Source organism: Phaethon aethereus (assembly GCF_964289735.1).
Source record: "Phaethon aethereus genome assembly, chromosome: 2".
NCBI classification, from domain to species: Eukaryota; Metazoa; Chordata; class Aves; order Phaethontiformes; family Phaethontidae; genus Phaethon; species Phaethon aethereus.
Window position 1 is genome coordinate 122,935,624 of NC_138582.1, and position 15,486 is coordinate 122,951,109.

General features: G+C 48.9%; 1 protein-coding gene across 1 annotated transcript; it reads left to right on the forward strand.

Annotated features, from left to right (window-relative positions):
• Positions 1–1,408: 1,408 nt before the first annotated feature.
• CCR9 (C-C motif chemokine receptor 9) lies at positions 1,409–15,058 on the forward strand (the record flags this gene model as incomplete). Its single annotated transcript, XM_081996478.1, is given in 3 exon segments — positions 1,409–1,645; positions 13,894–15,039; positions 15,041–15,058. Coding segments are annotated over 3 exon segments (1,401 nt in total).
• Positions 15,059–15,486: the final 428 nt, after the last annotated feature.

Consider the following 15,486-nt stretch of genomic DNA (forward strand, 5'->3'; position numbering starts at 1 on the left):
GTGCATGGAAGTGGCAGCGCAGCTCTACTTCATGAGACGCCTGAGGAAAAAGCTTCACCTTAATGGTACCAATAAAACATGGAAGTGGAGCTTTGCTGTGAAAACTGCTTCTACAGAAAAAAAGACCTCTGTGAGCTGCTGATCTCCTCTGGCTTTAAGGTTTTTAACACCACAGCCAGTAGGCAGCGGGACGTGGTGTCCATGAGCTTTTTACACCTTGCTTTCTAATCAACAGCACTATTTGGTTTGCTCCCACAGGGAGCCATGGAGAGGACCAGCACAGGTTACGGGAGCCCAGGGCTTGCAGCAAACCAGGGAACACACTCAACTGACAGTCTTGATCCACCTCGAGGACTTCATGTCAACTTTGCTCTGTACAGAATTAAAAACACTGGGGCTTTTTGGTTTGGTTTGGTTTGGTTTATGAGGGGTTATTTTGGGGATTTTTTTATTTTTATCTGCTACATCATCTCTCTCCACTTGGAGCAAAAAAAATCTAAACTCTTTCATTGCTTACTCACGTATTTTCATGTCCTTCCAGTTCTCTTTTTTAACACTGGCCTAGCTTTATTGTGCTCAGAGACAGATTATGAAACCCCATTCAGCACCATGGCACCATGGGCTAGAATAAAATAGCACTCCTGCATTCACAGGTGAGTTGCAGCTCATTCCCAACAGACTGGGAAGCAGCAATGTGGAAGAAGGCAGTTCTGAACATACCCAGGCAGGAGGGCTGCTGCACTTGGGCAGCTGTTGCCATCCAGTTGCTTCTGGGAGCAGAGAAACCCCAAGTGAAACTGGCCTTCTTCAAGGCTTTGAGGAGAAAAAAGGGGTCAATTTGCTCACCACTATAATACAATTCGCACTATGCAACGTTGTATTCTTCTTACTGACTACAGCCTTCAGGTCATTTTCATTAACTAATGGCCCTAAAAGCAGCAGTGACCAATTTACGATCTCACGGTAGTGTTTGAGTAGGCATCTGTATTAGTTGCAAATCTGACCTCACTCCTATTTCTTCAGACACAATCAGGGCAACTGACACAACTTCAGTCACAATTGGGCAGTTGGGATCAGGTCTTGAGGCAGATAGGGCTTGACTCGCCAAAACTTTTGGGATTTAAACCATGGAAAAACTTTTGAGAGACAAGGTATATTGAGGCCTGAGGGGATCCACCTGTCTTGATGGGGAAAACAGATCTTTGGGCATAAGCTGGTATGACTGATCGAGAGAGCTTTCAACTAAGCTCCATGGGAGAAGGAGATACCAACAGGTTTGCAGTAGGTAAGCCAAGGGTTGGCATGGCACCGCCTGAGGTGGCATCCTAGTGGGAACATTTACGCTGCTCCTGGGAGCACAGAGGGCTCAGCAGCATATCTGAAATGCTTATACACCAAAGCATGCAGTATGAGAAACAAGCAGGATGAACTGGAAGTGTTGATCATCTTCCAGAACTATGATATCATTGGTACTGGTGAGACTTGGTGGAATGAGTTCCACAACTGGAGTGATGGGAAGGAGGGCTACAGGCTCTTCAGGAGGGATAGGCAGAGCAGATGGGGTGGAGGTGTGGCAGAATACGTAAGGGAGAGGCCTGATTGTGCAGCCTTTACAGTTAGTAATAATGCGGTGGAGAGCTTCTGGGTAAGGATTAGGGGGATGGAAAACAATGGACATGCTGTAGTGGGTGTCTACTACCAATCGCCCAGCCAGGATGTAAGCACTGATGAGTTATTCTCTAGGCAATTAGGAGAAATTTCAGTATCAGTAACCCTTGTTTTTATGGGAGATTTCAACTTCCCAGACATCAGCTGGGAATATCATACTGCTGTGACAAGCAGGTCTTGGCAGTTTTCTTCTTGTCACAGGTGCCCAGTGAGCCAGCTAGGAAAGATGCCCTCCTAGACTTGCTAATTGTGAACAGAGAAGGACTTGTGGGGGTTGTGATCATAGAATCAGAGAATCACAGAATCATTAAGGTTGGAAAAAACCTTTAAGATCATCAAGTCCAACCATTAACCCAACACCACCATGCCCACTAAACCATATCCTGAAGTGCCACATCTACATGTTTTTTGAATACTTCCAGTCATGGTGACTCCACCACCTCCCTGGGCAGCCTGTTCCAACGCTTGACCACTCTCTCAGTAAAGAAAATTTTCCTAATATCTAGTCTAACCCTCCCCTGGCGAAACTTGAGGCCATTTCCTCTCATCCTATGGCTAGTTACTTGGGAGAAGAGACCACCACCCACCTCACCACAACCCCATTTCAGGTAGTTGTAGAGAGCTATGAGGTCTCCCCTCAGCCTTCTCTTCTCCAGACTGAACAACCCCACTTCCCTCAGCCGCTCCTCATGAGACTTGTGCTCCAGACCCCTCACCAGCTTCGTTGTCCTTCTCTGGACACGCTGCAGCAACTCAATGTCTTTCTTGTAGTGAGGGGCCCAAAACTGAACACAGTGTTCAAGGTGCGGCCTCACCAGGGCCGAGTACAGGGGCACAATCACTTCCCTACCCCTGCTGGCCACACTGTTTCTGATACAGGCCAGGACACTGTTGGCCTTTTTGTCCACCTGGGCACACTGCTGGCTCATGTTCAGCCAGCTGTCAACCAGCTCCCCCAGGTCCTTTTCCACCGGGCTGCTCTCCAGCTACTCCCCCCCAAACCTGTAGCGTTGCATGGGATTGTTGTGACCAAAGTGCAGGACCCGGCACTTGGCCTTATTAAACCTCATACAGTTGACCTTGGCCCATCAATCCAGCCTGTCCAGAGGCTAGAGCCTCTGCAGAGGCTCCTCTCCCTCTGCAGAGCCCTCCTACCTTCCAGGAGATCAACAGTCCTGCCCAACTTGGTATCATCTGCAAACTTACTGAGGGAGCACTTGATCCCCTCATCCAGATCACTCAGTGATAGGATGTGTGGGAATGGTTCAAAGCTGAACCAGGGGAAAATTAGACCGGACTTTAGGAAGCATATCTTGACTGACAGTGTGGTCAAACAGTGGATCAAGCTTCCTGAGGAGGTGGTTAATGCCCTAAGCCTTCCAGTGTTTAAAAGGCATTTGGAAAATGCCCTTAATAATAAGGTTTAACTTGGTCAGCCATGAATTGGCCAAGTATATGGTCTAGAAGACTGTTGAAGGTCCCTTCCAATGGAAATATCTTATGCTATTATATTTGAAAAGATGTAACTAGTCCTTTTTGATGTGGCACTCCCTGTCACTCCCATGTCACAGTGCCACCACCCGGCAACGCAGCAGTCACAATGCCCCGGGGCAGGAAAAAGAAAACATCCTCCCCTGTGCCCAGCAGGCAGCCCAGAAACTTGGAGTCCTTGAGGAGCCGGTGGAATTACTCAGAGGGAGGAAGACTGGAGGCTGGATGATACTGCTGGAGGTTCTCCGCTGCAAGGCCAGCTCCTGGCAGGACCATGTTCAAAGCCCATCTGATGGACGGCAGTGCTGCTTCAGCCCTCAGGGAGCAGACGCCAGCTCCTCAGGAGATGCCACCAGTGGCAAGACCAAGGGAATGCCTTCCGGACGAGCACTTGGGGAGCACTGCAGAGCTCAGTCCTCATCCCCGGCAGAGCCAGGGGCAGCAGCCGTAAGAAGTGGGATGCAGAGATGTTGCAAGGGCTGCCAGTGCTTTGGAGCACCCTCTGGTGTCCTGCCAGGCATGGCAAGGATTCTTGTCCCCAAGGTCGATCAGGTGGGGGGCCATTTGGCCATTCTTGGAATCCCCTCAAGTGTCTCCAGGGTCAGGGAGAACAGGGCTTGGGCATCTCCTGGGAGGCGTGAGCAGCCTGTGGGCTGAGGAGGCAGGTCGTGCTCACGTGCTCAGGGAACAGCCGATCGCCAGCTCTGTCTGGGGTCAGGAAGGAATTTTCCCCCGGGGCAGATCGGCGCTGGTCCCTGGGGGTTTTTTGCCTTCCTCTGCAGCACTGAGCATGGCCCCTTGCCAGGGCTCCTCTGGGCCATTTTGGCCAGGTGCCTGCTGCTCCTGCTCCACAAAGGGGGCCCTCGTGCCCCACATCCAGGGGGAGGAAGCTTTCTAGACTCACAGGGTGGGCCCCAATGGTGGCCCCAGTGGCTTGCTTCTTGCCCTCTGTAGCACTGAGCACAGCCCCTTGCCAGGGCTCCTCCAGGCCCTTTCAGCTCCCTTCTTGCTGGCTGCTCGGGCACCTCCATGGCACCACTCGTGCCCTGGGTCTCTTGCCCATTGCGGGCCAAGAAGCACAGCAGAGCAACGTTCGGAGGGCAAAAAGTAGGGTTGGCGTCGATAAGTGGAACACTTTGGAAAATACCACACACCTCCTCCTCTTCCTCTTTGGTGGCTGATTGGTCCTGGTCCTTATGCTTCAAATACTCTTGAGGAAGTATTTGAAGCCGACACTGGTCGGCCTCTATTCCTGCTGCTATATTCTTAGAGTTTGTCATCCTAAGTGATACGTGACTTTGATGATAGTCCTTCTCAAAGGCTGCAACAAAAAAAGACAAGAGAAAAAATACTTTTAAACTAGGTGTGGCAATATTTGGGGTGTTTTTGGCATGCCAAAGTAAAAATTTATGTGGAAAAGATTAGTTTCCAAAAAAAGAGGGAAAACACACATTCCGAAATCTTTTCAGATTGTCCTGGAGAGTGCTGCCTTTGTGCATCAGGCCGTTACCTGCTTTCTTCTAACCCTGGCAAAGGTTAATATTTCCTGAACCTCAATAATCATGCATCCAGCTCTCCACACAACATGGGGGACCAGTGACTTTCTGTGGCTCTCACTTTCCTTTGCCAGGCATCAAGGGAAGTTTTTTCAAGCTAAAGAGAGGATGGCATCAGACTGCTCCTGGCTACCCATGGGCACCGTCTTAATGCTTGGGAGTGTCTGCTCTGAAAGAGATTGAGAAAAAAACAATAAAACCCTGTTAGCCATTATAACCTTTGTGCTATGTGTCCTTGAAAGTGGTTTTGGAGCTGAAAAAGCCCTGGCATTTCAGGTCTCATTGTTATTCAATGCATTGGGAGGGAAGGGGAAGGGAGTGGGAAGGGAGGGGGAAAGGAAGGGAAGGGAAGGAGAAGAGAAAAGGGAAGGGGTATGGGAAAGGAAATGGGAAGGGCAAGGCGAAGGGCAAGGGCAGGGCAGACAAGGGAAGGGGAAGGGGAAGGGAGGGGGAAGCAAAGGGAATGGGAAGGGAATAGTTCTGCTGGAAGGGACTTACAGCGATGATGTAGTCCTATTGCTTGACCTCGTCAGGGCTTACCAGAAGTTAAAGCATGTTATTAAGGGCATTTTCCAAATGACTTTTGAACACTAACAGTCATGGAGCATTGACCGCCTCTCCAGTGACCACTTCTCCAGGAAGTCTGTTCCAACGTTTGACCACCCTATTGATAAAGAAATGCTTCTTAATGTCCAGTCTAAAGCTCCCCGAGCACAGCTTTGAATTATTCACACACATCTTGTCAGTGGATACCAGGGAGAAGAGATCAGCACCTCCCTCTTCACTTCCCCTCCACAGAGAGCAATGAGGTCGCCCCTCAGCCTCCTTTTCTCCAAGCCAGACAAGCCCAAAGTCCTTAGCCAGTCCTCACAGGACATTCCTTCCAGCCCTTTCACCAGCTTGGTTGCCCTCCACTAGACTGATTCAAGGACCTTTACAGCCTTCTTAAATTGTGGAGCCTGGAATGACATACAATATTCAAGGTGAGGCTGCACCAACGCTGAATACAGTGGGATAATCACCCCTTCTGACTACCCCCTCTTTTGACCGGCTGGTTATGGTTTGACTGGCTGATTGATGGACGCGGGTTGCCCTCTTGGCTGCCAAGGGCATACTGCTGACTCAAACTGAGCCTGCTGGCAACCAGCACCCCCAGATCCCTTTCTGCAGGGCTGGTGTCCAGCATCTCCTCCCCCAAGTTTATGCTTGTGCCCGGCATTACTCTGTCCTAGGTGCAGAATCTGGCATTTCGACTTGTTACATTTCTTCCCATTAATCATAGCCCAATGCTCCAGTCTGTCTAGATCCCTCTGCAAGGCCTCTTGTCCCTCAAGAGACTCAACAGCACCTCCCAGTTTGGCATCATCAGCAAACTTGCTAATGGTGCTTTCAACTCTTGCATCCAGATCATTGATAAAAATACCGAACACGACTGGCCCTAGGAGTGAGCCCTGAGGAACACCGCTGGTGACCGGTCACCGGCCAGATGCAGCCCCATTCACTGCAACCCTCTGAGCCCTGTCCTTCAGCCAGTTCTTCACCCAACGCACTGCACATCTGCTCCTCTCGCAGCTACACAAATTGTCCAGAAGATTGCTGTGAGGGACAGGATCAAAAGATTTACTAAAATCCAGAAAAACTACAACTACCACCTTCCCTCCGTCCACTAGGCAGGTGAAATGTCAAAACTTGTAAACTTACTGAAACTGTCAAAACTCTAAGAGGGAAATATATAAAAAAATTCTGAGATAAAAATCCACATTAGATGTTTGTGTTACACTTTCTCCTCACTCCTTCTGACTTCAGTTTAACACAGTGAGGCAGAGAGATAATACACAAGTTGTCTTTTAATATGATCACTAAGGATTTCAAAGTAAGAACAGATTTTTAGCAGATACAGTTAAATTAGAGAACATTTGACAAATGACGTGTCTGTGATCCTTTAAAGTGACTCAGCAGAGTTGCTGGATGCTGCTGGCTACCCATGTGAAATCAGTTTCTGCTGTCACAAGTGTGATTTAGCACTACCATGTCACCAAATCTCTTCTGCGAAAGCACTGATATTGTTGTGCGTGCTGACATCATTCACTGAATGAAAACCGTTAATACTCCTTACTAGAAATCAAGTTTGGCCCTGTAAAAAATTTCAATAAATAAAGTTATGAAAACATACATTTAACTAGGATGTTCTGATGCACTTTAAAATGGTGAACCCTAAATACATTCTTTCGAGTGAGTGAAAGCCTGGAACAACTGTGCAAAATTAATTTTGAAAAACTCATGGCTAGACACTTCTTTGAGAATTTGAGAAAATGAGAATGCACCATATCTAGAAAACCACATTCTAGCCCAAAAAGAACACCTAATCCACCTAAACTAAGAGTTTAGTAATTCACAGATTTCAGCAGCATTAGAAAGGTGAAATATGTCGTTCTTGAAATACCAAGTCAGAGAGAGACGGGGCTTTGCGACCAAGGCAGCTCAGCTCCCCACAGGAGCATCTAAGCTTCTGTCTGTCGAGGCCACCTTGCGTGACAGCAGGGAGGGAGTCAGACCTGTGTCCTTGCAGGTGGCTTCTGGTTGCAGGTACCCTGTTTTCTGGAGACCCAGCGGGTTACCTCTGCGGTCGGATTTGCAGGAGTGTTGTGTGTGCTTCTACCTGCGACTGGGTCAGCTGGGGGAAAGTTATGAGAACATAATGTACCCTAAAAAAAAACAAAAACAAAAACAAAAAAACAGCCAAACCAGGCAGGTCTTACACATCTCAAAATTTACATCTGAACTCACAAACACTTTTGATCATTGTAATGACTCTGTACACCTGCTGGAAATGGGAATGAGAATGCCCTTCTGTTTGCTTGGTATGCAAAGCCCCAGGAAACCCTGTGCGTAGTCTACGCAAGCCAGTAACCTGGCTGAAATTGCATTACTGGCAGAATAAGAAATGCTGAAAATATCTACAGAACCACGCTTTTGATTTGCAAAGTGTTTGCGAGTGTCTAGGTTGGGAATGATATTATGCAGGGTCGTCTTGTCTTTGCTTGAAGATACAAGAGACTATTCAATGGAGAGCAACTCCTGCTTGTCGGGAACAGCCCAGGTGCTTCGTGTTGCCTCCCTCTGGGGAAACAAGGAACAGCTGAAGTGGCTTGTCATGTCCAGTCTTATGTTCCTAGGACTCACCCTACGTGTTTTGATCTATAGAAAGTTCCTAGATAACATTATTTCCTTGTGTACAAGAGGCATTGATCTCACCAAGTGCAAATATCCTCCTCATAGAGGGTGGCGAATCGTGGCCACAGCCTCTCCTAAACAGCCCAGCTGAGGGGTTGTTGAACTTGTAAAACAGCCGGCTCGAAGAGAAGCAGATTAGTGTCCTCCTTGTGCCTGGAGAGGGGAAAATACGTATATTAAAAGGCGGATTTAGTGCAAGCACAGTGCAGTTTTCACTATGAAAAAAGGAAACTTCTCGGTCAGCCTCAGCAGATGGCGTTAGCCCCAAGTTTTGTTTTCTTTGTTCAGAAAATCTGAAAGATTTTCTGCAAAATCTTTCCAGCACCTGCTCAGCACATCAAGCTGAGTACACCTCAGCCATTAGTACATGGACTAGAGCTTAAAAAATCCTCCCCAAGTTGTGCTTAAAATTAAACACTCTGAAGTTAAAAAGAAGACATATTTCTTATATTTTCATTTTCCTGCTTACTTTAAACAACACAAAAAAGTGTTACACTTGCAAGTTCTCTTGGCGAGCATGAAAACAATATATTTGTAAGGAAAACAGAGATGCTTAGTCTTGTTGCTTAGTCAATTATATGAGCTGGAGGGAAATCACAGGTTATCTCACGATGCATGTTGGTATCACAAGAACCGATGGCACTGTCTCTGTTTTGGTTCTAAATGAATTAACTGTGGACAGCACTGAGTGAGGATGCAAATAGGGAACCGGTTTGGCAAAAATTTGGCAAGAGGATTTGTAAGGTTAACACTGTTGTCCTGCTTCTGTTCCTGCCATCTGAGGCAAAAATGCCGTTGTTGTCAGTGACACTCACTTAATAAATGGCACGTGGCAGAAAAATAATGAATAGGATGAGCAGCCGCCCATGTTCTGGTCTGGAGATTTATCTTGCCAGGGACTTTTAGTGGAACTGCCTGTGTGAAGTGGGTAGGTTAAGTTATGCTTATTACATTGCTTCTAGGGAGAATTAAGAGTTTTAGGATGACGACTAATTAAATTATCCCCGCAGACACCTTAGCGGGGATTGTGCAGTTAAGTGTGGAGCACCTTGGACTCCTTCCCCTTGGAAGAGGATGCCACGCTGCTGACACTGCAGCATGGTGCCAAGTAACAGCTAAGCCCAAGCCAAACACTGTCCAGCATTTAAGCAAAGACCCATGGTGCTTGGACTTCCTGCAGAGAGGGGAATTTAAATCACTGTAATTTGCATGCCAGCTTACCAGAGAGAAGACATAAGATGTGTGGCTTCATCTATTTATTAAGCACTTCTCACTGTCTTCCTCTTCAAAATCCTTCAACGCTCTTCTGGATGGTTGCCACATAAGACGTGCCACCAGCAGGGACTTCACGTCACTGGCTGGAGTCCTGCCCTGAACAGGGTTGACCTGAACAGGACTTCTGTGGCGGGAATAACCTGGCCTTTCCTCTTGAAGGTGGTGTACTTTCAGGTCGTTCCATTTTGCTGTTGCTTGCAAAGCACCCGGTGTTGTGGGGCATCACGCAAATGCTGCGACCCCAGCCCCTTCTTGCTTGCAGCCTTGGTGGGCAGCCGTGGGGAGCTGTGCCCGTGGGCCAGCTTGGGGCGGGCAGGAGCAGGATCCTCACTCCTGTCCCAGCCTCCCCAGGGGACTCTGGCGGCTCCCCAGAGGGAGGATTCTTGTTCTTGTTCGGGGATTTATTTTTTCCCCCAGAGAAAGTGTTTTCCGGCAGGACATGGCCACACTGGGAGCAGCCTCTGGTTTGCCCTGTGCTAGATGATGCACATGAGCAGAGAAGTGATGGTATGAGAGGTCTTCCCTTCGCTATCGAAAGAGCTTACCGGGGGGAAAAAAAGAAAACCAAAGCAAAAATAAAAAAAGAGAAGATTGCCATCTGTGTTTGAGCCACCTAAACTGTGCAAACCACAGAGAAAACAGCCTGTGACAGGTCTGATTAGGCTGGGGTCGCGGGAGCACACACCCACCCCAGCCTACAAAAAGCCCAAAGCTTAACCGCGGGTGCAAAGAGCAAACACTGAGCGGCGCGGCGCGACTGCTGGGTGCCACGGCCGGGCCGACCCCTGCGGCGACTGTCCCGGTGAGTCCCCTCCTCTGCTACTCGTGTCTGTCTGTCCCACGTGCAGCCTCCGTAGAAAGGAAACCGAATTACAGATTGCCCTTTTTCTTTTTTTTTTTTTTTAAAAAAAAAGCTCATTGCCATTGAACACACCCAGTTACAAAGACCTTTTCGATTGCGATTTAAGGTAGATCCCACAGCTAAAAGAAAATAACACCAAGCAGCCCGCTGGGATGCGCAGCTCGGCACCTTTCAGCAGACGCGGCAACGGCGTTTTGGTGCCGGGGAGAAATCAGTAGCTCGCTGCCCGCAGGCACCTCGGGGCGGTACGTGGCAGGTCTCAGCCTAGGTGGCTGAATTTTGCGCTGCTGTGGGGGGACGATGCGCTGCCGGTTCCTGGTTTCAACTCGCTGTGTAGCTGGGAAGGATGAGTCACGCGCTTAGCGCAGCGATTCCTGAAACCGTGTCCCATCCCCACCCCGAATAAGCAAAAGGGGATCAAATTAATTTTGATTAATACGCAGCCCCTCCTCGTCTCAAGGGACGGTCTGCTGCTTGTCAACTTTCAGCGTCCTGTGAAGTTCACCCTAGAAAAGGATCAGGTGCTCGCTAGAATCACAGAATCACAGAATCACTAGGTTGGAAAGGACCTTTAAGATCATCAAGTCCAACCATTAATCCAGAACCACCATGTCCCCTAAACCATGTCCTGAAGCGCCACATCCACACGTTTTTTGAACACTTCCAGGGATGGCGACTCCACCACCTCCCTGGGCAGCCTGTTCCAATGCCTGACCACCCTCTCAGTGAAGAAATTTTTCCTAATATCCAATCTAAACCTCCCCTGGCGCAACTTGAGGCCATTTCCTCTCATCCTGTCACTAGTTACTTGGGAGAAGTAACTAGAGTTCTTCTCCCAAGTAACTAGTGATAGAACATCCGAAAGCTCATTGCATCTAACCCCACGTTACTGCCATTATTCGCGTAACAACCCCAGCGACGGCGACAAAGCGAACCCCCCGCTGCCTCCTCCGCGCCGCGGGTGAGGCCGCGAGGCTTCGCTTCTCGGGCGCCGGGAACGCGGCTCAGCCGCCGGCTCTGCCCGTGCTTACGTCACGTGCCCGCGGCGAGGGGGCCGGGGTGGCTGCACCCTCGCTGCCTGCGCCCGGCGGGGTCGGCCGCCCCTCCGGCCCCCCGCTGCGCCCACGCTGCTGCCTGGGCCGGAGCCAGAGCAGGATGGGGATGGGGACAGGGACAAGGAAAAGCCCTTGCGGGGCTGTTGCCACCAGAGACTTCGCTGTATTGAACCACGGCAGGGAGAGGAGCATTTTCCGCTTCTTTCAGTAGACCTGTGCAACATCGTTTGTGTGTGGATGGCTACGACTGGTCTTAATTTCTACATCTTAGTATTTACATGTGGTACATCTGTTTGATAGGTATCGTACAGGTGGTTTCTTTCCATCTGCTTGCATATTTTTACTGGCGTAAATCCTGCGCCACGCTGTAGCGTTAGTATGCTTTGGCCATTTACTTTCCTTGGTTGTCGTCTTTGAAAAGAAGTCAAATAAAAACATATTTTGAGTGCTGTGCATCCGAAATTCAACTATTATGCACAGGACCCAGGTATCATCATTAAAAGCCAGGTACTAAATTTATATCTGTACTTGAAACTCCAGGCACCAGCATAAATCTGTGTGTAGTTCTGTATCTTGATAATTTAAAAACTAAGAGCACGTATTTGTGACTGGTTTTATTTCTTCAATCTATTTTTAAGCAAACACTGTGCCTAGACACATGTTCTTTTATTGCAAAGATCTCATGCTGCCAAATGATGCTTTGCTTTGAGCAACGCCTTGCTCCTAAATAATTCATGTTCATTAAAGTTGCTTGATGAAGATAAAAAAATGGAAGGATTAGCCCCTAATCGGTGCTTTCTGAACACAATCATTTCTAAATAGATGAAAACAACTGTGTTGAATCTTTCTGACCGGATTCCGAAGCCCTGCAAATATTTGCTGCACGCGTTCGCTCCAGAGCGGGCAAAGGGATGGAGGGCAGTCGGGGCCGGAGGGTGCTGCAAACACCGCGAGGAGGCTGGAGGTGCGCTCGCCAGCCCTCACGGTAGCCACTTACAGTAAACGGGCTTTGCTGACAAACGCGCTAACTCCGCTAACCCTAACGCAGGCTGGGGAGACGGACTGCACGCTGCATCAGTTCGTGCCCCAAGTAGTACCGGGGAAGTCAGCACGCAACAAGCAACCGTAAGGAAGCCAGAGCGTGAACGTGGGCCGTTTCCTCGTGGAGGAGGTTCAGCTCCATCCAACTGCTGCTGCAGTGAGAGGTTTGGCTCTGCAAGGTGACCTCTCAGTTGTCTGACCTGCTTTTGAAGGCACCCATGTCCAGAGGAAAGGTCTGTGCTAGCTGAAGGTCTCCGGTAGCATCGACGGGACCCACCTCACGTTGTCCCCCGGCTTCATTCCCAGCACAGGTGGGCTGGTGCAGAACACGAACACTTTGGAGCGCGTGACTCACGTCCAGCCCGCCAGGCTCAGCTACCTTTTGTGATGGTAGACAGACAGACTTGAAAAGCAATCTGTGGCCGGAAAAAACAATATTTTCTTCTTTACTGGGGCATAATGACCTGCTTCATAGGCCAACAGAAATGGGCATTGTGCTTAAACTCCTAGATGAGAAAGAGATGTTGTAGGCAGAGATTATCAGTCACTGCAAAGGATGCAAATATTTTAACACCGCAAACTACTACTAAAGGCAGGTACTTTTCCTTGTTAGTTGCTAGGCAATTTAAGAGACACATTTTGTTTATTCTCATGAATCTTTTGGAAGATACGGTACTTTCAGATTACTTTCTTTTTTAATGTGTGCACTGGGGACTCTACATCTTACTAAAAATGAGATTGTAGTGACACTAGTAAGTCAAAGGACATAGTCAGCACAGTGCCATAGAGAATCCAAAGACCTAATGAAGGCTAAATGTAAATTTGTAAAATGGAAATACCTAAATAATTCAAACCAGCAACATCAATTTCTGCATGGTCTGTTCATCTCCTGGCCAGACTTGTTTCAAAGGGTTGAGGTTTTTATGAGATGAAGAAGAAGAAGAAGAAGAAGAAGAAGAAGAAGAAGAAGAAGAAGAAGAAGAAGAAGAAGAAGAAGAAGAAGAAGGAGTCACAGTTCTATTTCAAAGCTGTGTCAAATCAGTTGTTTTCTCCCCATCTTTCCCCTCCAGGTTACGGTATCTTCTTCAAGACTGAGTAAGGATCTGGCTGAAGATGGAAATTGCAAGCATAGTGAGTATACAGCTATGCTGCTGTGTAATCTCCATTTTTCTTCCCTCCCTCTTTGCCTCCATCAGTTTTCTGCCTCTCTCGAGCCAATGGTGACCCATAGAATCATAGAATCTTTGGGTTGAAAGGGACCTTTTAAGGTCATCAAGTCCAACCACCCTGCAACGAGCAGGCACAAATTGTCCCTGCGATGTCCCACCATAGCAGTAATACAAAGCTTTCTCCCCCACCTCTTCCAAGTTGGTGATTTTGCATTTTGTTATGTATTTGAAGCTGCCAAACCAACAGTGTTTTGAATGATCTAACAGAAGAATGCTCCCACCACCTGCCATTTTAATAACTGAAGTTGGCTGGAGGCTGTGAACTGCTCTTTTCTTAAGAGTTTGTTATTCAACGGATCATTTTTCTAAGTCTCTGTTGTGCCACACACACTGAAATGTGCTGTGTTTCACAGGCAGCCTTTGCTCTTTCCCATCTAAAAGGGAATATATTAGGGATCTTCAACTGCATCTGGTGGAGAGGGGCAAATTTATGCTTTACTGAGCCATCTCTCAACACAAATTTACCTGATGTCCCATTACAGGTCACCCAACCTGGCAAGACCAGCCTGGATTACTACAAGAATGACAGCGCGCTGCTGTCTCTGTACGGAAACCTGATGAATGACACAGACTTCATGTGCGACAAAAGGCAGGTCAGGCAGTTTGCTCGAGCCTTCCTGCCAGTGTTTTTCTGGCTCATCTTCTTTGTGGGCACGGTGGGAAATGCCTTGGTCGTGCTCGTCTACTGCAAATACCGCTTCAGGAGGAGCATGATGGATTGGTACCTGCTGCACCTGGCCATTGGGGACCTACTCCTCCTCTTCACCCTCCCCTTCTGGGCCAAGGCTGCCTCCAATGGCTGGATCTTCAAGAACTTCATGTGCAAAGTCGTCAACAGCATGTATAAGATCAACTTCTATGGCTGCAGCTTGTTTCTAACCTGCATCAGCTTCGACAGGTACATCACTATTGTTCAGGCGATGAAAGCTAAAACTTCTAAGCAAAGGCGGCTCCTGCGCAGCAAACTCATGTGCTTGACTGTCTGGCTGATGTCCGTGAGCCTGTGCATCCCAGAAATCATGTACAGCCAAAGCATGTGGGTGGGTGACATCACAGTTTGCAAAATTATGTACCCACCAAACGTCAGCACGGTCTTCAGAGTTACTGTTCTGTCCTTGAAAGTCACAATTGGATTCTTCCTCCCGCTCCTTGTCATGGTTATTTGTTACACTCTTATCATCAACACCCTCCTGCAAGCCAAAAGATCTCAAAAGCAGAAGTCCCTGAAGATCATCACCATGATCATCACTGCTTTCCTCCTCTCTCAGTTCCCATACAATGTTGTTTTGATGGTCAAAGCCATCAACAACTACACCAGGGTGGCATACAGCTGTCAGGCTGCCAACCAGCTGGGCATCGGGCTGCAGGTCACCCAGAGCATCGCTTTCCTCCACAGCTGCCTCAACCCCTTCCTCTACGTCTTTGCTGGGGAGCGGTTCAGGACGGCGCTGGGCAGGATGGTGCGGAGCAGCGGCTGCTGCCAGGGTGGGGGCCAAGAGCAGCGTTCCTCCGCCTGCGACAGCCAGGAGCACAGCTCAGACTGGTCCTCTGCCATACTGGGCAGGCGGCGGGTGAGAAACTCCCTGACCCTTAGCACCCACTTGGCCTCCTCCATTATGTCCCCTCCGTTGCCAAGTCCTCTTGTAAGTTAGTCCCCCCTCTCTCCCCTCTGGAGGAGCACCAAACTCTTTGGAAACCATCTGTATACCCCCAAGACTGTCCCAGAGGAGCGGGGAGGGCTGGGGGCTCCTCATGTGCCCTGTCCTCACCATGCGGGACCTAACTGGTGCTTGCTGGCTAGAAGGAAGGGAAACCTTCGGCACAGGGCAGCAAAATGGAGCTGTACTTGTCGTAAGCAGAACTGACAGAGGATAAAAGCTATTTTTGTGACAGCTGTAAATACCCAGCCCATCTGCAGCTCAGACCACAAGCAGAAATAAGCAGCCTCGCAGGGAGGCGGTAAGCCAAGCTACGGCGGCGGCAGGGCAGGTGAAGCAGGATGAGCCGCCCGTCCTGTCCTCAGGAAGCAGTAGGAGGGGGTTCAGCCGTCGCTTGCTGTCCAGCCGGGGTCTCCT